Source organism: Pseudophryne corroboree, chromosome 5 (genome assembly GCF_028390025.1).
Source record: "Pseudophryne corroboree isolate aPseCor3 chromosome 5, aPseCor3.hap2, whole genome shotgun sequence".
NCBI lineage: Eukaryota > Metazoa > Chordata > Amphibia > Anura > Myobatrachidae > Pseudophryne > Pseudophryne corroboree.
Window position 1 is genome coordinate 407,160,450 of NC_086448.1, and position 26,303 is coordinate 407,186,752.

Genomic DNA, 26,303 nt, shown 5'->3' on the forward strand with positions numbered 1-26,303 from the left:
ACACACCCTGAGTGAAAGTATGAACATCAGGTAAAGTCGCAATTTTTCTCTAAAACTGCACCGACAAGGCAGAAATATGAACCTTGAGGGAAGCCAAACGCAGGTCTAAATCTAGGACCTGCTGTAGAAAAGCCAAAAAAGTTTGGCTGTACTAAACTTGGAAGCGTCATAATGGTTAGATGCACACCAAACAAAATAGGAATGCCAGACCCGATGGTAAATCCGAGCAGAGGCCGGTTTTCGGGCCCGCAACATAGTTTTAATGACCTCTTCAGAAAAACCCTTGGCTCTTAAGACGGAAGCTTCAAGAGCCACGCCGTCAAAGACAGCCGGGCTAGGTCCTGGTAGACACAGGGGCCCTGAACGAGGAGGTCTGGGCGTTGTGGAAGTAGAAGTGGACACTCTGACGATATGCCTTGCAGGTCTGAGAACCAGTGCCGTCTGGGCCACGCCGGAGCTATGAGAAGCAGATTTTTCCTTTTTCTTGCTTGAACTTTCGAATTACCCTGAGCAGGAGTGACACCGGAGGAAACACACGGCAGCAGAAACCTCCACGGCACTGCCAGCGCATCCACGAATGCTGCTTGAGAATCCCTTGTCCCTGCTCCGAAGACCGGAACCTTGTGATTGTGTGGAGACGCCATCAGATCCACATCTGGAAGACCCCACCTTTCCACAAAGAGTTGAAACACTTCTGGATGGAGGCCCCACTCGCCGGCATGCACGTCCTGACGACTGAGAAAGTCCGCTTCCCAATTCAGGACTCCCGGAATGAATATTGCAGATTAGGCCGGTAGATGGCGTTCTGCCCAACGTAGAATCCGTGAGGCTTCCTTCATTGCCAAACGGCTTCGAGTGCCGCCTTGATGATTTATGTAAGCCACTGTGGTGGCGTTGTCCGACTGTACTTGAACAGGATGGTTCTGAATCAAATCCTGGGCTAGGTTCAACGCATTGAAGACCGCCCGCAATTCCAGAATGTTGATCGAGAGGAGAGATTCCTCCTTGGTCCACCGACCCTGCAAGGAGTGCTGCTCCAGCACCGCGCCCCAACCTCAGACTGGCATCTGTCGTCAACAGGACCCAGTTGGATATCCAGAAGGGACGGCCTCTGCACAATTGTCGGTCCAGGAGCCACCAGAGCAGCGACAGACGGACATCCGGAGTCAAAGAGATCATGTGAGACCTGTTCCGGTGAGGCAGGCCGTCCCACTTGGCCAGAATCAGCTTCTGGAGGGGGCGAGAATGGAATTGAGCATACTCCACCATGTCGAATGTTGACACCATGAGGCCCAGCACCTGCATTGCCAAAAGTATCGACACTTGCGGACGAGAAAGGAAGCAACGAATCCTGTCCTGAAGTTTCAGGACTTTCTCCTGAGACAAGAACAACCTCTGGTTGTGAGTGTCCAACAGCGCTCCCAGATGCACCATGCTCTGAGCAGGGACCAGGGAGGATTTCTTCCAGTTGATGAGCCACCCGTTGGCTTGTAGAAACCGGACCGTCATATCCAGATGACGCAGGAGAAGATCTGCGGAATTTGCCAGGATTAACAAGTCGTCCAGATACGGCAGTATCCGGACCACTTGACGGCGGAGTACCACCGTCATCGCCGACATAACTCAAGACTCGCTGAGCCGTTGTCAAACCAAAAAGTAACGCCCAAAACTGTTAATGGAGGTTGCCAATAGCGAACCTCAGGTATGGTTGATGTGACACTGCTATAGGAATATGCAGGTAAGCATTCTGTATGTCCAGGGAGACCATGTAGTCCCCAGGCTCCAAGGCCAGAACTATAGAGCGAAGGGTTTGAATACGGAACTTGGAAACCTTCAAAAATTTGTTCAGTGCCTTGAGGTTGAGAATGGGCCGGGAAGACCCATTCGGTTTCGGGACTAGAAACAGCGGAGAATAGTACCCCCGGCCCCTCTGAGCAAGAGGCACCTGTACTACGACTCCTGTATCCAGGAGGGTCTGTACCACCGAATGCAGAGTGTTTGCCTTGTCTGGTCCGACGGGACGTCTGTCTGGAAAAATCGATGAGGGGGTCGGTTTTTGAAGGCTATGGCGTAACCTCGAGTGACGACTTCCCGTACCCAGGCATCTGAAGTGGTCTTCAACCATTCCTGGGTATACCCTAGAAGCCGGCCCCCACCCTGGGATCCCCCAGAGGGAGGCCCGCCCCGTCATGCGGCAGGCTTATCGGTCTTGGCTGCTGGCTGACGGGCAGCCCAGGCTCTTTTGGGCTTCGGCTTACCAGATTTGGAAGTGCGGGCCTGCTTATGGTATGCCTGACCTTTTGCTTTACCTGAAGGACGAAAGGGGCGAAAGGACGTGCCTTTGGCCTTCGACACAGAAGGAGCTGTATTAGGCTGCCAGTTTTGGCAGTAGCCAAGTCAGCCACTATCTTATTTAAGTCCTCCCCAAACATAATATCCCCCTTGAAAGGGAGTACCTCCAGGGTTTTTCTAGAGTCCAGATCCACAGATCAGGATCTCAGCCACAATATCCTACGAGCCAGGACTGACGTAGTAAAGGCCTTGGGTGCTAGGATACCGGCATCAGAAGCCGCCTCTTTAATATAGTGAGAAGCTGTGACAATATATGACAAGCATTGTCTGGCATGGTCAGAGGAGATTTCAGCCTCTAACTTCAAGGCCCATGCTTCAATAGCCTCTGCCGCCCATGTAGCTGCAATAGTGGGCCTTTGTGCAGCACCCGTGAGGGTGTAAATAGCTTTTAGACAACCCTCGACACGTTTATCCGCAGGCTCTTTTTGAGACGTGACGGTAGTGACAGGTAGAGCTGAGGAAACCACCATCCTAGCCACATGCGAGTCCACTGGAGGAGGCGTTTCCCAATTCTTAGACCGCTCTGGCGCGAGGGGATAGCGAGCCAGCATCTTCTTTTGAGGCACAAACTTTGTACCCGGGCTTTGCCAGGGTTCCTGACGTATATCCACTAGGTGGTCAGAGTGAGGTAAAACTTGTTTAATCACCTTCTGACGCTTGAACCTATCTGGTTTCTTAGGAGGAACGGATGGATCGGGGTCATCCGTAATCTGCAGAATTAAATTAATAGCCTCCAAAAGATCAGGAACATCCACATGTGAACTACCCTCCCCATCAGCCGTATCGGAGTCAGAACCTGTGGGGTCAGTGTATGTGCTGTCTTCATCAGACGAGGTGTCAGTGACAGCAGTGGATTGTGAGGAGACGAGCGCTCGCTTAGAGGACCTCTTGGACCCAGGCGAGCGTTGGTCAGACTTTTTAGTAGTCAGAGACTGGTTCAACTTCTTTAATTGAGCAGATAAATCGTCCGCCCACGGCGGGTTAGCTGCAGGGACCACATACGGTTGTACCGGCATTGGGGGTCCCATAGGGGGTGTTAGTTTATGAACTAGCATATGCAGAAGCGTAGAAAAAGCGGCCCACAGAGGGTCAGTATGTGCCTTTGTTGCCACAGTCCCACTGGGGGGCAAGGAGCCCCCAGAACCAGAGCCCACAGCTGCTATATTCTCCCCGTCAGTGCCTGTGGCTTCAGCAACACCAGCAGTGTGTTCCTCCCCAGAACCGTTACCCTCAGAAGCAGACATGATATAACTTGTAGTATGAGGTAACACAGTACAATTATTAGCAGCACTATATCCCTAAACCCAAACCCCTGCGCAGTGTAGTCAGCACCAGCAGACATAAAGGAGAGATATGGTGACTAAATCACAGAGAAAAATACGTAATACAGTATATCTTTGTGAAAATCCTATATTAAATAACACCTGATGCACCAAGCCCCCTCAGGTTATAGAATATAGGGATAGCAAGTTGAGTGAAAGACACGAGATGGACACCACTCAGCTATCAATGCACACACAAATAGTCACAGTTTGTACAATGCAGAGGTTATTACAGACAATAATACTGCACTGGACTAGCTTATATATATAGCTATATAGTCAATAGATATAACACTACACAGTAAGAAACTGGATGTATATCACAGGGTAATTGTACTATAAACCCCTGACTAAATGCACTCTTTCTTACTAACACTGACTAAAAAAGCAGGTAGAATACTTAAGGGTCATGTAAAGTCACAGCACTGACAACCAGGCGGCTTTACATAGGAGGATTTGCCCAAGCAGTCCCAGGAACAGTGAGCTGAGAGAAATGGCGCCCAGACACTGACAGGGAGTGAGGAAAGACAGAGATGCAGCACCAGGGCGGGAACACTTGCTGGAAATGGTGCCCTGGGGCTTTAGGTCTAAGCTTTATACCCCTTGCTGGCAAAACCACCGGGTACTGTGGGCGATATTAAAATCTGTTTTAAGAGAAAACCTGACCTGTGCCCATGCCCTGGTGATCTAGTGGGATCGCCTGTATCCAGAGTGTCCACCGCCAGCGCGCGCGGCCCGCCTCCCACTGACCGCGCCGGATTGCGATAAAGACCGGGTCCCGCGAGCGGGACCCACTTACCACCTCCCGAAGTGCGGGCACGCGATCCTGGAAAGCCCCAACCGTGTGTGCCTAACGTGAAGTAAACCGGAGCCTCCGCTGTAGGTACCCGGCAACCAGGGCTCGGGAGTGTACAGCACCGCTGGGGAGAGCTGGAGCTGCAGCAGTGGATGTCACAAGACATTTACCCCTGCTGCTGCCCTTGAAGTCTTCACTTTTTACCTCATAAAAAGCTCTTCTTAGGGCTGCCTGGAGCAGCCCCTCTGTTAAGTGCCTGCTACTGCAGCACCAACTACAAAACTAAGATCATGTGCAGGGAGGCGGGGTGATATAGGAGGCGGCGCTATGCATTCTGGGAACAGTCAAAGCTTTGAGCCTGTTGGTGCCTCGGATCAAGATCCTACTCTACACCCCATTGTCCAGACTTGTGGAGCCCAATGTACCCCTCAGCAGAAATAAACTTTGTGTACACTGAGCCATCAGAAAACAAAGATTTCACTATCTCACTTAAAAAATTCCATATTTCGGAGTATTCCGTATATAGATATGGATATGGATATAGATATATATATGTATTTATTATCACTCACTTTTCCCATGTAATGAATAAAAGATACCAGCACTCACTTTTGGAGATGAAAAATGATTATTTAATCTTCATAAAGATTCCACTGCATATGGACCGGTCGGGCTGTGGCTGTCGGTCTATAGGCAATGAAATCTTTATGAAGATTAAATAGTCGTTACTCATCTCCAAAAGTAAGTGCTGGTATCATTTTTTTTTTTTTCATTACCTGGGGAAAGTGAGTGTTAATATAAAACCTTTTTTGACCTTGCACACCATTCTTTTGTTTTTTGTTTGTTTCATCTCTCACTGAGTGCTGTCTTTTCCATCTCTCTCTCAATGTGTGTGTATATATGTATATATGTGTATATATATATATATATATATATATATATATATATATAGAGAGAGAGAGAGAGAGGGAGAGAGAGGGAGAGAGAGGGAGGGAGAGGGAGGGAGAGAGAGGGAGAGAGAGGGAGAGAGAGAGAGAGGGAGAGAGTGGGAGAGAGTGGGGGGAACGGTGATCGGACATCACAAGTCGTGGCTTTACATTTCTCTGGTGGCTACTAATCTGGACAACCACTGGGTGTACACTGTGGAGTTGAGGGCTGTAGGATTTTACAATCAGAAGGTATTGGTTGCACTGCAGATACTGTGGGAAGATAAAAAGGTAAAAGGATGCAGGGAAGCTAAGTATCAGATGAGATCATGTCAGGGGAAGCCTTGCCTGTCCTGGTTGCATCTGATTAAGAGCTGTTGGGAAAAAATGTCAGACATTCCTTATCTGTGGCATACCCCACCTCCCACTGTAAAAATGTCCTACTGAAAAAGGCGACAGGTACAGTACCCCTTTATATAGTGCCACTCTTGGCTCAATATTGCTCTAAGTCCATACGTTGATGCATAAGTAAACAGCACCTGAGAAAAGTTTTGAGCAGTTTTATCAGTACTGGAGATTATACCTGAGCAGTTTGCAGCGACTGGAATGCCAACTCACAAGCAGGTGTCCAGTGAACTACTTAGGGAGTTTCTTCTTAGGTCTGTAGGAATCTGGCCACCGAACTAAAGTCAGGGACATTTGTAAGTCGATCATACAATGTACTGTTCCAATGCCCTTTAAACGCTGGCAACAGCACCCGATCTTGCACCTTTCGTGGCCTAATTTCGGGCTGAATTCGCACCAAAATGCCCAGAGCCCTATGGGCAGCGAGAACTTTTGTGCGAATTCAGGCTGCCGTAAAGTGCGCCCACGCCCGCAAAATAATTGAGGCTAATAAGATCGGCCCCTTAGTCTGTAATAAATTGTGAACTCTAAGAAAGCCAGGACGTGTCTCTGGGTTGTGAGCTGGTGCTAGTTTTGGATTGCCAAACACAATGAACAAGTACTGTACTTTGTGGACATACCATTTAGCACTTGTATGCCCTGATGGGTCAGATTTGTCTACTGAATCCTTTCTAACACAAGCCATAACTACTAGCAGTAACACTTCTCCTGCAACTCAATATAGATATCGACCTATATCTAACTTGAATAGTTTGTCAATTTCTATCAATACATTGTGTTCTCATTATCATGCCAATATAATACTAATAGTAAAGCACTGATAGTACATATCACTTTTCTTTTTTTAAGAGACAAATGTAAAATGGTACAAAATGAGAGCTAAAATAAGAATTTACTCACCGGTAATTCTATTTCTCGTAGTCCGTAGTGGATGCTGGGTACTCCGTAAGGACCATGGGGTATAGACGGGCTCCGCAGGAGACTGGGCACTCTTAAAAGAAAGATTAGGTACTATATGTGGTGTGTACTGGCTCCTCCCTCTATGCCCCTCCTCCAGACCTCAGTTAGGGAAACTGTGCCCGGAAGAGCTGACATTACTAGGAAAGGATTTGGAATCCAGGGTAAGACTCATACCAGCCACACCAATCACACCGTACAACTCGTGATAACTATACCCAGTTAACAGTATGAACAATAACTGAGCCTCTCTCAACAGATGGCTCATACAAGAACCCTTTAGTTAAGCAATAACTATATACATGTATTGCAGAGAGTCCGCACTTGGGACGGGCTCCCAGCATCCACTACGGACAACGAGAAATAGAATTACCGGTGAGTAAATTCTTATTTTCTCTGACGTCCTAGTGGATGCTGGGTACTCCGTAAGGACCATGGGGATTATACCAAAGCTCCCAAACGGGCGGGAGAGTGCGGATGACTCTGCAGCACCGAATGAGCAAACTCAAGGTCCTCCTCAGCCAGGGTATCAAACTTGTAGAATTTTGTAAAAGTGTTTGAACCTGACCAAGTAGCAGCTCGGCAAAGTTGTAAAGCCGAGACCCCTCGGGCAGCCGCCCAAGAAGAGCCCACCTTCCTCGTGGAATGGGCTTTTACTAATTTAGGATGCGGCAGTCCAGTCGCAGAATGTGCAAGCTGAATCGTGCTACAGATCCAGCGAGCAATAGTCTGCTTTGAAGCAGGAGCACCCAGCTTGTTGGGTGCATACAGGATAAATAGCGAGTCAGTTTTTCTGACTCTAGCCATCCTGGAAACATAAAGTTTCAGGGCCCGAACTACGTCCAGCAACTTGGAATCCTCCAAGTCCCTAGTAGCCGCAGGCACCACAATAGGTTGGTTCAAATGAAATGATCATACCACCTTAGGGAGAAATTGGGGACGAGTCCTCCATTCTGCCCTTTCCATATGGAAGATCAGATATGGGCTTTTACATGACAAAGCCGCCAATTCTGACACACGCCTAGTCCAAGCTAAAGCCAAAAGCATGACCACTTTCCACGTGAGATATTTTAGCTCCACGGTCTTAAGTGGCTCAAACCAGTGGGATTTTAGGAATCCAACACACGTTAAGATCCCAAGGTGCCACTGGAGGCACAAAAGGGGCTGAATATGCAGCACCCCTGTAACAACGTCCGAACTTCAGGCAGTGAAGCCAGTTCTTTTTGAGAGAAAAAAGGGATAGGGCCGAAATCTTGGCCTTTATGGATCCTAATTTTAGGCCCATAGTCACTCCTGACTGTAGGAAGTGCAGGAATCGACCCCCCTGGAATTCCTCTGTAGGGCCTTCCCGGCCACACACCAAGCAACCTATTTTCGCCATATACAGTGAAAAAGTCTTGCTGTCACGTCTTTCCTAGCCTTTACCAGCGTAGGAATAACTGCATCCGGAATGCCCTTTTCCGCTAGGATCCGGTGTTCAACCGCCATGCCGTCCAACGCAGCCGCGGTAAGTCTTGAATCAGACAGGGTCCCTGTTGCAACATGTCCTGACTGAGAGGCAGAGGCCATGGGTCCTCTGAGAGCATTTCTTGCAGTTCCGGGTACCGAGTCCTTCTTGGCCAATCCGGAGCAAAGAATATGGTTCACACTCCTCCGTTTATTACAATTCTCAGCCCTTGGGTCTGAGAGGAAGAGGAGGGAATATATAGACCGACTGGAACACCCACGATGTTACTAGTGCGACCACAGCTATCGCCTGAGAGTCCCTTGACCCAGCGTAAAACCTTTTTTATCTTTTTATTGAGGTGGGACGCCATGTAGTCCACCTGAGGCAGTTTTCATCAATTTGCAAAACTGCGTGAAGACTTCCTGATGAAGTCACCACTTTCCCGGGTGGAGGTCGTGTCCACTCCCGGAATGAACACTGCTGACAGTGCGCTTACTTGATTCTCCGCCCAGCGAAGAATTCTGGTGGCTTCTACCCTCGCCACCCTGCTCCTTGTGCCGCCCTGGCGGTTTACATGAGCCCCTGCGGTCTGACTGGATCAGAACCGGTTGGTCGCGAAGCAGGCACTCCGCTTGACTTAGGGCGTTGTATATGGCCCTTAGTTCCAAGATATTGATGTGAAGGCAAGTCTGTTGGCTTGACCACAAACCTTGGAATTTTCTTCCCTGTGTAACTGCCCCCCACCCTCGGAGGCTTGCATCCGTGGTCACCAGGACCCAGTCCTGAAAGCCGAATCTGCGGCCCTCGAGAAGGTGAGCACTCCGCAGCCACCACAGGAGAGAGACCCTGGCCCTGGGGGATAGGGTGATTAACCGATGCATCTGAAGATGTGATCCGGACCACTTGTCCAGTAAGTTCCATTGTCCTTGCATGGAACCAGCCGAAGGGGATGGCCTCGTATGACGCCATCATCCTTCCCAGGACTCGAGTGCAGTGATGCACTGACACCTGTTTTGGTTTTCAATGGATTCCTGACCAGTGTCATGAGCTCCTGAGCTCTCTCTATCGGGAGATAAACCCTCTTCTGGTCTGTGTCTAGGATCATACCTAGGCGAGGCAGATGAGCTGTAGGAACCAACTGCGACTTCGGAATATATAGAATCCAGTCGTGTTGCCGTTTCACTTCCAGAGAAGGTGATACGCTGTCCAGCAAATGCTCTCTTGATCTCGCTTTTATGAGGAGATCATCCAAGTATGTGATAATAGTGACACCTTTCTTCCGCAGGAGCACCATCATATCCGCCATTACCTTGGTGAAATTGGTAATGACAATCCCGTACCGCAATTCTGAGGTACGCCTGATGAGGTGGATAAATGGGGACACGAAGGTATGCTTCCCTTATGTCCCGATTCATTTCAGGCTTGCAATGACCGCTCTTAGCGATTCCATCTTGAACCTGAACCTTTTCAGGTATATGTTCAGGGATTTTACTACAATATGGGTCTAACCGAACCGTCTGGTTTCGGGATTATAACATGGTCGAATAATAACACCCTCTTGTTGAAGGAGGGGACAGTTGACCACCACCTGTTGAAGATACAATTTACGAATTGCAGTTAACACTGGCTCCCTCTCTTGGGGGGAAGCCCGCCGGGTCCTCGGTGAGGGGGCATCTTTTCACAGTCCAGCCTGTATCCCTGCGATACAATTTTTATTGCCCAGGGATCTAACAGGGAGTGAACCCACTTGTGGCTGAACTTACGAAGGCGTGTCCCCACCGGGCCTAGCTCCGCTTGTGGAGCCCCAGCGACATGCGGTGGATTTTTGTAGAGGCCGGGGAGGACTTCTGTTCCTGGGGACTAGCTGTGTTGTACAGCTTCTTTCCTCTGCCCCCGGCTCTGACAAGAAAGGACGCACCTCGGACTTTCTTATTTCTTTATTTGAAAAGCTGCATTTAATAATGTCGTGCTTTCCTAGGCTGTGCAGGAATATAAGGCAAAATATCAGAATTACCAGCTATAGCTGTGGAGACCAGGCCCGAGAACCTTTCTCCACACAATCCTCAGCCTTCCATATGCCTCTTAAGTCGGCATCATCTGTCCAATGTATATTCTACAGGACTTGTCTCTAGGACCCAGTATACTTATGTCCCTTTGGGCATGCTTTATAATTATATATCTATCACTTAAGACAGCATCTTAAAATATTTATATGCATACTAGGGTCTCAACCTCTGCTGATAAGGTACCTGTCCACGCTGCCACAGCGCTATAAACCCATGCGACACAATCGCCGGTCTGGGTAGTATACTAGAATGTGCACACTATCTGCCGGATCCCTGAGAATAGCTAGTGCAAACAGGACACCCAAGGGGAAGATTCTCAACACATCCTGGCCCTAGTGGGGAAAGGATACAGCCTGAGAATTCTCTTGTGGGAAGCTGCAGTCTCTTGTCTGGAGATTCACGCTCTTTTTCCTCATGAGAGGAGGGAAATTTACCTCAGCATTCTTCCCCTTAACATGTGTACTCTCGTGTCAGGGACAGATGAGTCATCAGTGATATGCAAATCATCTTTTATTCCAATAATCATATATTGAATATCTTTTAGCCCTCTTGGCTGTAACTTTGCATTATCGTAGTCGACAGTGGAGTTAAACTCCGTGTCGATACTTTGTTATTTTGGATAGTGAACATAGAGAGACTCTGAAGGACTGACATAGGGACAGACATGGGTAGATTTCCTGTCTGTTCCCTAACCTTTTGTGCAATAATTTTACCTCAGCACTTACACATATCCAAACAGGTGTCGGCGTTGTCGACGGAGACGCCCTCCCACACACATATCCGCTCTATCACCTCCTTAGAGGAGCCTTTTACCTCAGACATGTCGACACACGCGTACCGACACACCACACACACAGGGGATGCTCTATTTGAAGACAGTTCCCCCACCAGGCCCTTAGGAGAGACAGAGAGAGAGTATGCCAGCACACACCACAGCGCTATATAATACAGGGATGTACACTATACTGAGTGATTTTTCCCCTATAGCAGCTTATATACACAGTTTTGCGCCTAAATTTATGTGCCCCCCCTCACTTTTTTACCCTTTGTGTACCAGGATACTGCAGGGAAGAGCCTGGGGAGCTTCCTTCCAGCTGAGCTGTGAAGAGAAAATGGCGCCGGTGTGCTGAGGATGAGGAAGAAGGCCCGCCCCCTCAGCGGCGGGCTTCTGTCCTTTTATGTACTTTAATGGCGGGGGTTAATGCACATATACAGTTTATCAGACTGTATTATGTGCTTTTCGCCAAGTAAGGTAATATATTTGCTGCCCAGGGCGCCCCAGCGCCCTGCACCCATCAGTGACCGGAGTGTGTGGTGTGCTAAGGGAGCAATGGCGCACAGCTGCAGTGCTGTGCGCTACCTTAATGAAGACCGGAGTCTTCAGCCGCCGATTTTCAACTTCTCTTCGTTCGTCTGGCTCTGCAAGGGGGACGGCGGCGCGGCTCCGGGACCGGACGACCGAGGACTGGGCCTGTGTTCGATCCCTCTGGAGCTAATGGTGTCCAGTAGCCTTAGAAGCCCAAGCTAGCTGCAAGCAGGTAGGTTCACTTCTCTCCCCTCAGTCCCACGTAGCAGTGAGTCTGTTGCCAGCAGATCTCACTGAAAATAAAAAAAACCTAACAAATACTTTCTTTTCTAGGAAGCTCAGGAGAGCCCCTAGGGTGCATCCAGCTCTGGCCGGGCACAGATACTAACTGAGGTCTGGAGGAGGGGCATAGAGGGAGGAGCCAGTGCACACCAGATATAGTACCTAATCTTTTTTTAAAGAGTGCCCCGTCTCCTGCGGAGCCCGTCTATACCCCATGGTCCTTACGGAGTACCCAGCATCCACTAGGACGTCAGAGAAATAAAGTTTATACATTTTCATTTGTACATAACAAAAGAAAAATTCTACAGTACTTAATAGTAATTAAAGATTATATTATTACCACTGATAATATAAATCTCCTGAGATGTCTATAAATTGGCAAGTGAATCATTTCCTGGACTGGGTTAAAATCTGGATCATTCAAATTTCTGAGAAACCACAAAACTCCTGGTCTTAGGACCTAAAAAAAACAAAAATGAAATTAGTCCCCTACATTATCAACTCAGCAGATACAAATTAACTTTAAGTAGGCTATGTTTTAAAAAAAAAATAATCAAACATACAGTTTTATTGCTATTTAACAATGCATCTAAATTTTTAAATCAAATGAGGGGATGAGGAAGAGAAAGAGGAAATTTTCTACTTCTTACCTCTCTTAGCAGTAGAATGAAAGATGCAAAATAAAACACATAAACCATTCCCACAAGCCAATGAAGAAACATTGTGGTACCAGGTGCAGACTGAAAGCTAAGTTCCCTGTCTTTCAATGTAGCATCAAACATTTCCTGAAAAATACAATCATATAGTACAATGAACTAGGAGGCAGAGAATCTACGTACTTAGGAACTTTACACATTTTGAACTATATATGTTCAAGCTAGAGGATTTAACCTAAGCAACTTTCTATTTTATTTTCCACAGATAATATTGACAAGCAAACACAATGATGATCTTTTTTAACATTCTATGCTATATATAGAACATTTTATAAATTAATGGAATATCTCAAAAGTGCGCAGAAGTGTCTGCAGAATTTACGTGCTGTTCTATAAACATTTACAAATGTTGTGCAGTTGTGTCTGAGACTAGGGGAGTATTGGAACTAAAAGTGGCCCCGCAACATTTTGTAGAAGTGGCACAACATGCCTTGTAGAAATAGCAGCATCACTGGATGGCAGAGTTGCTGTACAGCAGAGATGAAATAAGAGAATGAATAGGGACAATGCAGTGTACTACGTGCGGTGGGCTGCCTGTCATGTGGGAGGTGGGGCCAAATGGCAAACAAAACAGGCCCCACAAACATGTCCGCCTACCAGGAATCTGGTGAGCCCTATGGCCAATCCGCCCCTGGACACACCTTAATATCTTTCCAACAAGCTAACTGGTTGGCTTGTTGGAACAAAAGTTGGTAATGTATGGTAGCAAATGACAATCGATCATTTGCTCTCAAACACCAGTGAATGGACAAAAATGATTATTCCGAAAAAATACTTAAATGAATTGGACTTAACCAACTTGTCTATACAACCATTTTAATCAACTAGGTTGCTCTTTTGAAAGATAATCTTCAGGTGTTTGGCCAGTTCTAGTCGCCCAGAAATTTTTACTAAAATGCCTGCAGTAAGTTTTAAAAGGGATGCCTGTTGGGAAGCATCTGGTAATAGCTTGAGTTACCAAAATATTTAAATTTGTTTATGTTTCATGAGCTAAAGTAATGTCTGCATGAAACTCGCAAGGAAAGAAAATAGATTTTTGTGCTTACCTGTTAAATCTGTTTCTCCGATTCTATGGGGGACACTAGAGATGATGGGGTATAACAGTGCGGGACAGAGTTTGGGTACTACAATGGTTAAAAATCTTCCAGCACAGACTTCTTCCCATCTATTCCCCACCCTTGCCTGCTGACAGTCAGCTTACACTAACAGAGCTGAAAGACAGAGAGAGGAGGAGAGAAGGAGGCAGACCCAACACCCCCCCCCCCCCCCCCCGCCAAGGGTAAGTATAAGCCAACAGGCTCCCCCTCCAAATAAAAAAAAAACCAGGAGTGCCAGAAAGGGCGTCCAGTGTCCCCCAGGTAACCAGAGAAAGTGATTTAACAAGTAAGCACAAGAGTCCAATTTTCGTTTTCCTTCATTGAATGGGAGGGGGGGGGGGGGGGGGGGGGGAGGAGGGGGGTGACGACACTGGAGATGACGGACGAGCTGGAAGGGGACGATCCTGTACAGAACCCTGCAACCGAGACCAGGATCCAAAACGCAAAAAGTGTAAAACCAGTAGAAATGAATATACTGCTGTGGCATTGTCTGAACAAGTCTGAATCGGTTTGCCGTGGAGTATTCCTTTTGCCTGGGTGAGTGCCATGTATATGGCCCGAAGCTCCAGAATGTTGATTAACAGATGACATTCTTCCCTGGACCACTGTCCCTGGAACGGAGTAGTGACGTGTCACAGCTCCCCAGCCCTAAATATTTGTGTTGGTTGTCAACATTTTCCAATCTGTGATCCAAAAGTGGCAACCTTTGTCCAGATGGGACATCTGTAGCTACAAGGCTAGAGACGGACACTTTCTGAGGAAGGACTATTGTCTGAGTTTTTATCGTCTGATGCTGTCCGTTGAATTTGGAGAGGATCAGATGTTGAATGGGTCTCAAATGGAATTGGGTATAATCTACAATGTCGAAAGTCGTGACCATTAATCCCAGAACTTGCATTGCTGTATGGATGGATATTCTCTGTGTAGCAATTTTCTGAACCCTCATCTGTAATGAGGCTATTTTGTTCAGAAAAATTCTCTGAAGACTGGTATCCAACACAGCCCTCAGATGTGTCATCCGCTGTAACGGGACTGAGGAGGCCTTTGCCCAATGTATGAGCCAGTATGTAGGCAGTTTATTGTCAGTTGGAGATGGTGTAACAGAGTTTCCCAAGATTGGGACAGGATCAGCAAGTCGTCCAAATATGTGAAAATCCTTATTCCCTGACGACAAAGGTGAGCTGCCATCACCACCATAATCTTGGTAAATACCCTTGGAGTTTTAGCCAGTCCAAACGGTAAAACCTAAAACTGGAATTGCTGCTGTAGGATAGAAAACCTGAGATAGCACTGATGGGAAGGTGCTATAGTTACATATAGATAAGCATCCTGGATATCCAGGGACACTATGAAATCACCCGGCTCCATTGGCAGTATAATAAACCGAAGGGTTTCCATACGGAACAGAAGAACCCATATATATTTGTAGAGAGTCTGCAGATTGAGAATGGGTCGGTAGGATCAATTTGGCTTCTGAACTAAAAACAGGTTGGAATAGAACCCTCATCCCCTCTGTGCCGTAGCAACCGGCACTATCACTCCTGACTGCAGTAATTTCTGCACTGCATCTTAAAGAGCCAGGACCTTCGACTCCACTGGAAACGGCTGGTACTAAAAAATCTTTAAGGTAGAATCTTCCTGAAAGAATAAGCGTAACCATGAGACACTGCTTTTTGCACCCAGGTATCTGTGGTGGAATTTTTCCAAACCTGTGCAAAAAGAAGAAGTCTGCTCCCCACCCTTGGGTCCCCCAGATGGAGGCACACGTCAAACTGACGGCTTGTCTTCTGGTTTAGAAGCTGGGAGTCTGGTTTTGTCTGGATGAGACTGTTTGCTGTAAGCCTTTCCTTTAGCTTTACCCTGGACTCTAAAGCAAGAAAACTGGGTTTAGCCTTATATGTAGTGGGACACCTTTTTGGAGTATGCTTCAGAAACAAGAAAATAATAGGATTTTGGTACCTACCGGTAAATCCTTTTCTCGTAGTCCGTAGAGGATGCTGGGGTCCACATTAGTACCGTGGGGTATAGACGGGTCCACTTGGCACTTTAAGAGTTTGAGAGTGTGGGCTGGCTCCTCCCTCTATGACCCTTCTTCCATACTCAATCTAGAAACTGTGTCCGAGGAAACGGACATCTTCGAGAGAAGGATTATACACAGAAAGTGGTGAGATTCATACCAGCTCACACATACAAGGTACGTCAAGCAAACGAAGCTTGAACACTCAGCAACTGCTGAAACATTACTTATTAAGTAACAATGCAGTACTCAACTAAAACTAAGTTGTACTGAACCAAATAACGTTTGCAGGAAAACGAAGCGCTGGGCATCCTCTACGGACTACGAGAAAAGGATTTACCGGTAGGTACCAAAATCTTATTTTCTCTCATGTCCTAGAGGATGCTGGGGTCCACATTAGTACCATGGGGATGTACCAAAGCTCCCAGAACGGGAGGGAGACCGCCGCAGAGGCTCCTGCAGAACTGATTGACAACTTCAGATCATCAGAGGCCAAAGTATCGAACTTGTAAAACTTTGCAAACGTGTTCGACCCCGACCAAGTTGCAGCTCGGCAAAGTTGCACTGCCGAGACACCGCGGACAGCCGCCCAGGAAGACCACACCTTACGAGTAGAGTGGGCCTTAACAGATTTTGGACACGGCAGTCCTGCCGTAGAATAAGCGTGCTGGATAGTGAACCTAATCCAGCAAGAAAAAGTCACCCAATATTCTTGGGATCATATAGGACAACAGAGAGTCCGACTTTCTGTGACGAGAAGTTCTCTTCACGTCTATCTTCAGAGCCCTTACAACATCCAAGGACTTTGATGTAATTGAGGAGTCAGTAGCCACTGGCACCACAATAGGTTGGTAAATATGAAATTCAGACACAACCTTCGGAAGAAACTGGTGACGTGTCCGAAGCTTAGCTCTATCTTCGTGGAAGATCAAGTAAGGGCTTTTACAGGATAAAGCCCCCAACTCGGACACGCGTTGGGGACTTTATCCTGTAAAAGCTAAGGCCAACAACGTGACCGCCTTCCATGTAAGAAATTTGACCTCAACCTCCTGTAGAGGCTCAAACCAATCCGACTGGAGGAACTGCAACACCACGTTAAGGTCCCAAGGCGCCGTAGGCGGTACAAAGGGAGGTTCGATGTGCAGAACTCCCTTCTAAAAAGTCTGAACGTCAGGGAGGGCAGCTAATTGTTTCTGAAAGAAAATGGATAGGGCCAAAATCTGGACCTTCACAGATCCTAACCTCAGGCCCATATCCACACCTGCTTGCAGGAAGAGGAGAAAACGTCAACCATAGGAAACTTCTTGGATTCACACCAAGAGAAATATTTATTCTAAATACGATGGTAATCTTTAGCCGTTAACCCTTTCCTAGCCTATATCAGGGTAGGAATGACATTATTCGGAATGCCCTTCCGAGCAAGTATCAGGCGCTCAACTTCCATGCCGTACAACGTAGCCAGGGTAAGTCTTGATAGGCGAACGGCCCCTGTGCAGTAGGTCCTCCGAGGAAGAGGCCTCGGTTCTTCTTGCAGTAGATTAAGAATGTCCGTGTACCAAGCCCTTCTTGGCCAGTCTGGGGCAATGAGGATTGCTTGAACCCTTGTTCTCCTTATGAGCTTTAGAATTCTTGGGATGAGTGGTGGAAACACGTACACTGACTGGAACACCCGCGGAGACAACAGGGCGTCCACTGCCACTGCGTCCCTCGACCTGGAACAATAACGCTGAAGCTTCTTGTTGAGACGAGAGGCCATCATGTCTATTTGGGTTAATCCCCAAAGATCTGTTATGTCATTGAACACCTCCGGATGGAGACCCCACTCCCCTGGATGGAGATCGTCTGAGGAGGTCTGCTTTCCAGTTGTCTACTCCCGGAATCAAGATGGCTGACCGCTCCAACGCGTGCTTTTCTGTCCAGAGGAGTATTCTTGTCACCTCAGACATTGCTGCTCTGCTCTTCGTTCCGCCATGTCGGTTTATGTAAGCCACTGTTGTTATGTTGTCCGACTGCACTTGAATGGCTCGATTTCTTAGAAGAGGAGCCGCCTGAAGACCGTTGTAGACGGCTCTCAGTTCCAGGATGTTAATGGGCAGGCCGGCTTCCAGGCTTGACCACTTTCCTTGGAAGGTTACTCCTTGAGTGACTACTCCCCAGCCCCGAAGGCTTGCATCCGTGGTTAGAAGGACCCAGTCCTGAATCCCGAACCTGCGGCCCTCCAGAAGGTGAGGTAATTGGAGCCACCAGAGGAGTGAAATCCTGGCCTTTGGCGACTGACAAATTCTCTGGTGCATGTGGAGATGAGATTCCGACCACTTATCCAGGAGATCCAGTTGGAAGGTCCGAGCGTGGAACCTCCCGTACTGGAAAGCCTTGTTAGAGGCCACCATCTTTCACAATAGGCGAATGCATTGATGAACTGACATCCGGGCTGGCTTCAGGCTTGTATCACCAACGCCTTTTTTCTGCGGAAGAAACACCTTTTGCACTTCCGTATCCAGGATCATTCCCAGAAAGGACAACCTCTGGTTTGGTTCCAAATGTGACTTTGGAAGGTTCAGAATCTAACCATGATTCTCGAGGAGGCGTGGTGCGAGAACAATGGATTGCAGCAGCTTCTCCTTGGACTATGCCTTTATCAGCAGATCGTCCAGATATGGTATGATGTTCACACCCTGTTTGCGGAGGAGAACCATAATTTCTGCCATCTCCTTGGTAAACATCCTTGGTGCTGTGGAGAGGCCGAATGGCAGGGCCTGGAACTAGAAATGACAGTCCAGCAATGCGAAACGGAGATGAGCCTAATGCGGCAGCCAGATCGGTACGTGGAGGTACGCATCCTTGATATCCAGTGATACCAGGAATTCCCCCTCTTCCAGACCTGATATTACCGCCCTGAGAGACTCCATCCTGAACTTGAACTCCTTTAGAAAGGGGTTCAATGATTTCAGGTTCAGAATGGGCCTGACCGAACCATCCGGTTTTGGTACCACGAAAAGGTTTGAATAGTAACCTTTCTTCTGCATAACAGGTGGTACTGGCACAATGACCTGTGCCTCCACCAGTTTTTGGACAGCTTCTTGTAGTACAGTGCTGTCTGCCAACAGAGTTGGTTAGCCTGATTTGAAAAAACGATGAGGGAGACTTTGAAATTCCAGCATGTATCCCTGGGATACAATATAAATCACCCAGGGATCCCGGCCGGACGATACCCAAACGTGACTGAAGTGTCAGAGTCTCGCTCCCACTGGCCCCACCTCCAGGCCGCGCGGTCCACCATCATGCGGAGGACTTTGGAGTTCCTAAAGAAGGCTTTTGTTCCTGGGAACCTGCAGCTGCAGGTTTCTTGGACTTAACTTGACCTCCCCTAAAGAAGGTATTGGACATTCTGGCCTTTCTAGGCTTGTTAGGCCAAAAGGACTGCGGTGCAGATGAAGAGAAGGATTTCTTCGGCGCAGGTGCTGCTGAGGGAAGAAACAGAGACTTACCCGCTGTAGCCGTGAATATCCACGCGTCTAGAGCTTCCCTAAAGAGAGCCTAACCTGTGTAGGGTAGGGACTCCACACTTTTTCTGGATTCCGTGTCGGCCGATCACTGGCGCAGCCACAGTCCCCGACGGGCTGAAACAGACATGGAAGATATTCCCGCAGCCATGGAACCCAGGTCTTTCATGGATTCTACCATATAACCTGCTGAATCATGTATGTTGCGTAAATATAATGCAACGTCATCCCTATCCATCGTATCCAAATCATCAAGTAAGGTAGCCAACCACTTTACTATTGCCTTTGCAATCCATGCAGTAGCAATAGTGGGACATAATATGGCCCCTGAAGCAGTGTACATTGATTTAAGAGTGTTATCAATTTTTCTATCAGCCGGCTCCTTCAAGGCGGTAGATCCTGGAACAGGCAAAACCACCTTCTTTGAGAGTCTGGACACAGATGCGTCAACAATCGGCGGGTTTTCCTATTTTTTCCTATCTTCCTCAGGGAAAGGAAACGCCACCAGGACCCTTTTAGGGACCTGGAATTTTTTCTCAGGGTTTACCCATGGTTTTTCAAAACTAGCATTCAATTCCTTTGATGCAGGGATGGCGAGCGAAGCTTTTTTATTTTCAGTGAAAATACCCTCCTCAACCTGCTCAGGTGTGTTATTAACATTCAACACATCCCTGATAGCCTCTATCAACAATTGCACCCCTTTGCAAGAGATGTAGACCCCCGCAACACATCTCCATCACCGTCTGTGGTATAAGAATCGGTATCCGTGTCGTCTTGTGTGACCTGCACGAGCGGACGTTTGTGGGGGTATATAGCGGGGCACCCTGAGGTACCAGAAACCAGCCATACTGCCATAGAGCTCTGTAATACCTGGGTTTCAGATTCATTACTTGCAACCCTGTCAGAGATATGAGAAATCCAAGATTTGATAAAGGAAAACCACTCCGGTTCCCTTGCTGGTATCTGTGATAAACCAGTGCTATCCTGATTACATGGAACGGGATCATCCTGGGAGGATAAATCCTCTGCAGCATATGACACAGTGTCCCTGGACATAGCTAAAGGAGACCACCAAACACTTGATGCACACAGGTGAGGGCAGAGTTTCCTCCACAAGAATGGCAAGAGAGACACAGAAATTGGAGCCACACACAGCACTTGTAGCAAAAGGAGACACCTTGTCAGCGCTGACTGTGCACCTTAATAGGGGACACAGGCACCTACTCGCTACTCGTACCATTTAGTGCTGTATCACCTGCTTCAGTAGAGCAGGATACAGGGAGACTTAAACCTTGTTTCCATGTGCGACCACGCCGCAAACAGATGGCTGATATACTCGGACGCATCAGTGTACCCAGCCGCACATGCGACTGACCAGTATAATATGTTAAGCGTCTCAAACGGAAGCAAAAACAACAGTTCATGGAGGGAGACCCGGCAGAAACTGGTCACAAACTCCGGGGGAGGGACGACCAGGGGAGTGTCTTACTCCCCACTGCTGACATCAACCTCGGGGATCGCGGCCTCAACTGACCCCGGGCACCTATGATCCCTGTGGCCTAGCGCTGGTGCACTCGAGGTGGCACCCGCGTCAACCAGTGTCCGGTAGTCTCCACCCGGAACAGAGACGCCTTACCTTCTCCCAGTTCTCCGGCCGTAGCCTGGGATCATCAGTACGGACTTGCTAGTAACATACAGATCGGGCCTCCGTTGTCTTGCAGTCTTCTGTGCACGTCACTGTTAGCGTCTCCGTCTGGACGGACGCACGCATCCGGACGGCGACGCTCCCCATTCACTTTGGTGGAGAACGTCACCGTCCGTGCGCCCGGACAGAGACGCTCTGAATAGGAAGCGGCTTGTGCACTCCCTAGGCGGACGGATCGCCTAGTCACGCCGGGACTGTTCAACGTGACCAGCTCCTGCCGCACCAAACAAAAACTGAATTGCCTGAGCCAGGAGGCGGGGATATAGGGGGATGGCATGGTGCATCCTGGGAGTTTGAAAAGCTTTGACCGTTTTAGTGCCAATTCGCTGTCTCTACATCATATCCCAAGGTAGATCCTGTGGATTATTGTGGACCCTGAAGTAGAACAAAATACTTTGTCCTCTAAATTTCTTTGGCAACTTGTAGTTCTGTATCGACAAATTAATACAAGCATTTTAGCTAGTGACCAGCTCTGATGTTTGTTTATGATTATAAACATAATTACTTTCAGATAGGGTGGCCAATCCTGGGCAGCGGGAGGGTGGGTCACTTACTGAGTGAAGGTGATATGCGGGGCAGTGCAGGCGGTGAGGTCCGGCGGGTGGCTGGATGTGCAGTGTGACCTCTGACTTCACATCACGCTGCGCAGTGCGCACAGCCAAGTCAGAGGGAGCTGAGCAGGGGGAGCCTGGCATTGAAAAAAAAAAAAAAAGTAAAGTGGTGGCCAATCCCGTGATTGAATCCCGGTCAAATTAAGGGTGGGATCCCGATCCCAGGAATGGCCACTATACTGGCAGTGTATTTACATAATTACTGGGGCAGTCCAAAATTATTTTTTCTTAACATGAGGTGAGCCTCAAGGTCGGACAGCTTACTAGCTGTGAAAAGGAGGTCGTCCAGGAAAGAAAAGTCTTTGGCACCCTACTGATGAAGCACAGCGGGCATTACAAAATATCACCTTTTTGAATACATAAGGTGCTGTCAAGAGCCGAAAAGGAAGCACTTGAAACTAAAAAAAGTTTGTTGAGCACTGCAAACCGAAAAAGGACTCATGTCACAGCCAAATTTGCAAATGTGCATAAGAGTTGTTCAAATCCCCAAAAAATTAATTTATGGATTCTAGATATTGGATAATAGACCTGAGGGTTTCCATTTTGAATCTGGGAACCCAAAGATGGAGGTTGAGGGGCTAGAGATTCAAAATGGAGTGAAAAGACCTATCTGGCTTCAGAATGAAGAAGAGGTTTGAGTATAATCCTTTGCCTGATCGACGAGGAGGTACAGGAACAATGACTTGTGATTCCAACAGCAAAAGGATGGACCCATGCAGTGCAGCTACTTTTGCAGAATCCGCGGGACGGCGGTAACAAGGAGTTGTAAGAAGATTATGGGCATAGCGAGTGAATACAATGCTAAGGACCCACCTTTCTGAGGGTAAAAGTAGCCACTGCTTTAAGAACCTTAGAAGACAAGCCCCTGTCGCAGAATCCTCTTGAGGGAGCAGAAGGAGACAGTAGGGACAGTCATGCAGCAAGTATCTAGGCTGGCTTGGTAGCCGGACAAGTCCTGCTCAAGTCTGATGACCTGGGACCTGCGTGGAAAGAAATGGCAAGCCTTAGAAAGGGGGGGGGGGGGAACCTGGATGTCCTTGCAAATAAAAGGACCGAAAATAAAGCCTTTTTGTGCAGAACAGGGTAGAAAAGTGGTTTTAGAAGCAGAAGTGGCCCCTATAATCTTCTTTAGTTTAAGGCTGATAAATACTCCCCCCAAGAAAGAAAGGAACTCTGAGGCTTTCCTCAAGTTTGCAACCACCTTACATGTGTGTAACCACAGGGCATGACAAGCAGCAATGGCAGATGGTGAAGCTCAGGAAGATAAAACGCCTGAATCAAGGGCCACCTCTCCACAAATACTTGGATTCCAATGTGAGGTTCTTCAACAGTAAAACAACCACGTGTACCCAACTGCAAAGGCCCTCATCCAATGCGTCTTCCCAGTGTTACTTGGCTGTGGAGAGCTGGACAAAGCAAGAGACCTGTGGCAAAATAAATAGATTATAGAAAATCACCCAGTTTCCTATCTGTGACATTTTTCACACAAGCGTCATCCAGGAGAGGAATAATTTAGCTAAACACGGAATGGGGTCGTACACTGGCGGCAGAGTTTCGCATAGTGGCCTATCAGATGGGGGGAGAGGATAAAAAGAAAGAATATGCCTGGAAGTTTGAGATTAGCGGTGAGGTAGATTCCAGGATTCATTTAAGAAATCTTCCACTTGAGCAGAAGACTGAAAGCTTAACGTTTCCATCGACTTACAGATGTGTCCTGCTGCATTGTTGCTGCATATAAAAGAGATTTATAGAGGGACTGTGATGTGATGCACCCTCTTATGCATCGCTAGCTGGCTCCCATAGACTTCAATAGGGTGGTGGACGCATGTGCACGCCAGCTCCCACACAAGTGAATGCAAAGTGAAAGCGTACACTCCGCTATGCCACTTAGTATCAAAGCAGTAAAGCAAGACACACACACTAAAATGTACACAAAACAAACAAACAACAACAAAAAGATATAAAAATAAACTATAACAACCTAGGAAGGAGATTGTGAGGTATAGCGGAGGAATTGCCTGTCCCCAACTTGTCATGTAACTGCAGGAGTCTGGAGACCATGGAGAAGATGGCTGATCAGCAAGAGTAGAGGACTAGAGCGGGAGCGAGAGAGATAGACTCTTCATAATTACGAGAGAGGTAATTGCAGGACACATGCATGCTAAGATTGAGGGGAGGAGCAACAGAAGAGTTCCTCCTACCCGGAACAGACACATAAAGGCGGCTTCCCATTAGGTGAATAGGCACCTTTAGTTCCCTATAGTTCTGGTAATCTAGGCATGACTGTTACTTGCCCTTTGCTCCCCACGGCAGCCTCCATCCACTGGAGGAAGAAATTTGCCCAAATGAGGAAGATCGTGCCTAGTTGGCCAGCAGGACCCCTCTTACCTGTAAGCATGGCATCTCCGGTAAGGGGGGATCCCTGGAGACACCACTGTTAAGATTGGTATTCCTGTGACTGCTTCCTACCAGTGTTCATCAAGTCCTGGATGCTAACTCTGGGGGTAGTGCTGGGAGCCCTAAGATGATCTACAGAAAGGCTGGGCTTGTGTCTGCACACTAAAAGCAGTGTACAGTCCAACTTGTTAAAATGAAAGTAAAAGTGATTAAAAAAAAAAAAGTATACAGCAGCAGAGCAGGAAAAGAAAAAAAAAATGCCAAGCTCTGACACAGTAAAATTAAACTGGCTGTCATGGGGCAAGGGGTGGGGTAAAGAAGGGGTGGAGCCTGTGCTAGAAGATTTTTTTAACCATTCTAGTGCCCAGACGCTCTTCCAGCTCTGTTATACCCCATCATCTCCAGTGTGCCCCAGCGAAAGCAAGATAAACAGTCAGCAAAGTGCATTCCTCAGGTTGTTGTTATTATCATCATCATCATCATCATCTACGTATATGGTGCCACAAGGGATCTGAAGAGCCCATTTACACAGTACAAAAACAAGCAAAACAAGAAAAAAGTGACTTACAGGTCAAGAAAATATAGGACAAGTACAGGGTATCTAAACATCAGGTGGTATTCATGTGACTTGTGGTCAGCAGACTGAAGGTCATATGACCTCCCCCAAAATCCCGCTCCCTCTCTATGCTCCGCTCCACCCCTCCCCGCCGGGAACCGGCGTCTGTATGCTATCCGGCAGTCAGGAGACCATCGGTCAGCCATATCACACCCATAAACATCAGCAGATGACACTGAAATAAGTATTAGGGTGGCAGAAAACTGAAGGATTTGGTGCTGTCGAAGGGAGTATTAAGTAGAAGATTGTTTAATTAAGAGAAGGAAAAGCATGAGGGAAAAGGGAACTGCTTGTGAAAGCTTACATTCTAAAAGGGGAAGGCCTACAGACAGGTGACACAGATGGGGAAGACAGTGAGCGTGGAACAGAGGGTTAGGAGGAGAGTTGGCTGGGTTTGGTAGGTCTAGAGAGCCCATTTAAGTTTTGAAGAGAAGTGGAGAGTCTGATAGAGGTAGAGAATTCCAGAGAGAGGGAACAGCAAATGAAAAATCTTGGAGGTAGGAGTGAAGAGAAGCATTTGTCAGGGATGCCACACCAGAAGAGATTTCAGTAGTCCAGTCTGGAGATGATTAGTGAATGGTCTTAGTGACATCCTGGGTGAGAAAGGGTCTGATTCTGGAAATATTTTTGAGATGAAAAATACAGGTTTGGTTTGAACGGGAGGGAATAGTTAAGAATTACTCAAAGACACTGCACTTGGGGGCCAGAGGAGATAGTAGTGCCATCAATAGAAAATGGAATTGTTGGAGGTGAGGTTGTGCAGGAGGGTGGGAAGAGAAGATCAGGAAAAATTTAAGAAAGTGCTGGGACATCCAAACAGAGATAAAGTTGGAGATACAAGTTAGGAGAGTGGGGGAGAGATCAGAGAAGGAATGGTAGATTAGAATATTATCAGCATAGAGTTGATATTGTAAGTCAAAAGAGCTACTGAGCTTACCTAAAGTCGATGTATAGAGATAGAAAAGGAGAGGACCAAGAAAATAACCTTGGGGGACACAAACTGGTATTGGAAGTGGGAGCCAGATGGAGTCATGAGAGGAAGCAGAGAAGGAACGGTCAGAGAGGTAGGACGACAGCTAGGAGAGGGCAGTATCACCCAGATGGGAGTGAAGGATTTGCAGAAGGAGAAGGTGGCCCACGGTGTCAAAAACAGGAGAGAGGTCAAGGAGAATCTCAGAGTAGTGGCCCTTGGATTTAGCAGCAAGGAGGTCATTGCAGAATTTCATAAGGGCAGTTTCAGTGGATTGAAGAGGACAGTAGCCAGACTGGAATGGGTCAAGCAGTGAGTGAGTAAAGAAAGCCAGTAAGGTGGTTATAGACCATATGCTCAAGGAGATTGGAGACAAAAGTAATGGGACAAATGGGTCAGTAGTTGTAGACGGTGTTTGAATCAGGGGTAGGTTTTTTTTTATTTTTTATTAAAAGTAGGGGAGATGAGCGCATGTTTTAAGGAAAAGGGGACAATGCCTTATGAGAGAGAAATATTCAGGAGGTGAGCAAGATGGGATAGGGTCAAGTGGTGGGGTGGAGTTGGGGTAAGGGATGAGGACCATGATTCCTCACCAGATACATGGGAGAAAGATGTCAGAGTTGGAAAGAGGGATGGGGTGCGGTGATAGGGAAGAGTGGGTGGCTGAATGCGGATACTCTGTTGAATGTGATGTCCTGACGTATCTAGTGAATTTTGGATGTCAAAGAAGTTGCAAAGTGAAGGGCAGAGAGTAAGGAGGGGGTGAGCAATGGAGTGAGTTGACAGTGGCAAAGAGGTGCCATGAGTTTAAA

At 47.6% G+C, this 26,303-nt stretch overlaps 1 protein-coding gene across 6 annotated transcripts in view; it reads right to left on the bottom strand.

The window, feature by feature from the left end:
• MARCHF6 (membrane associated ring-CH-type finger 6) overlaps nucleotides 1–26,303 on the bottom strand; it is an 845,067-nt gene that overhangs the window by 340,167 nt on the left and 478,597 nt on the right. For all 6 annotated transcript variants that reach the window (XM_063922758.1, XM_063922754.1, XM_063922757.1 and 3 more), the window contains 2 exons: nucleotides 12,510–12,644; nucleotides 12,200–12,319 (listed from right to left, as the gene is read on the bottom strand). In XM_063922758.1, the coding sequence (XP_063778828.1) occupies nucleotides 12,200–12,319; nucleotides 12,510–12,644 (255 nt within the window). The remainder of the gene's footprint in view (nucleotides 1–12,199; nucleotides 12,320–12,509; nucleotides 12,645–26,303) is intronic.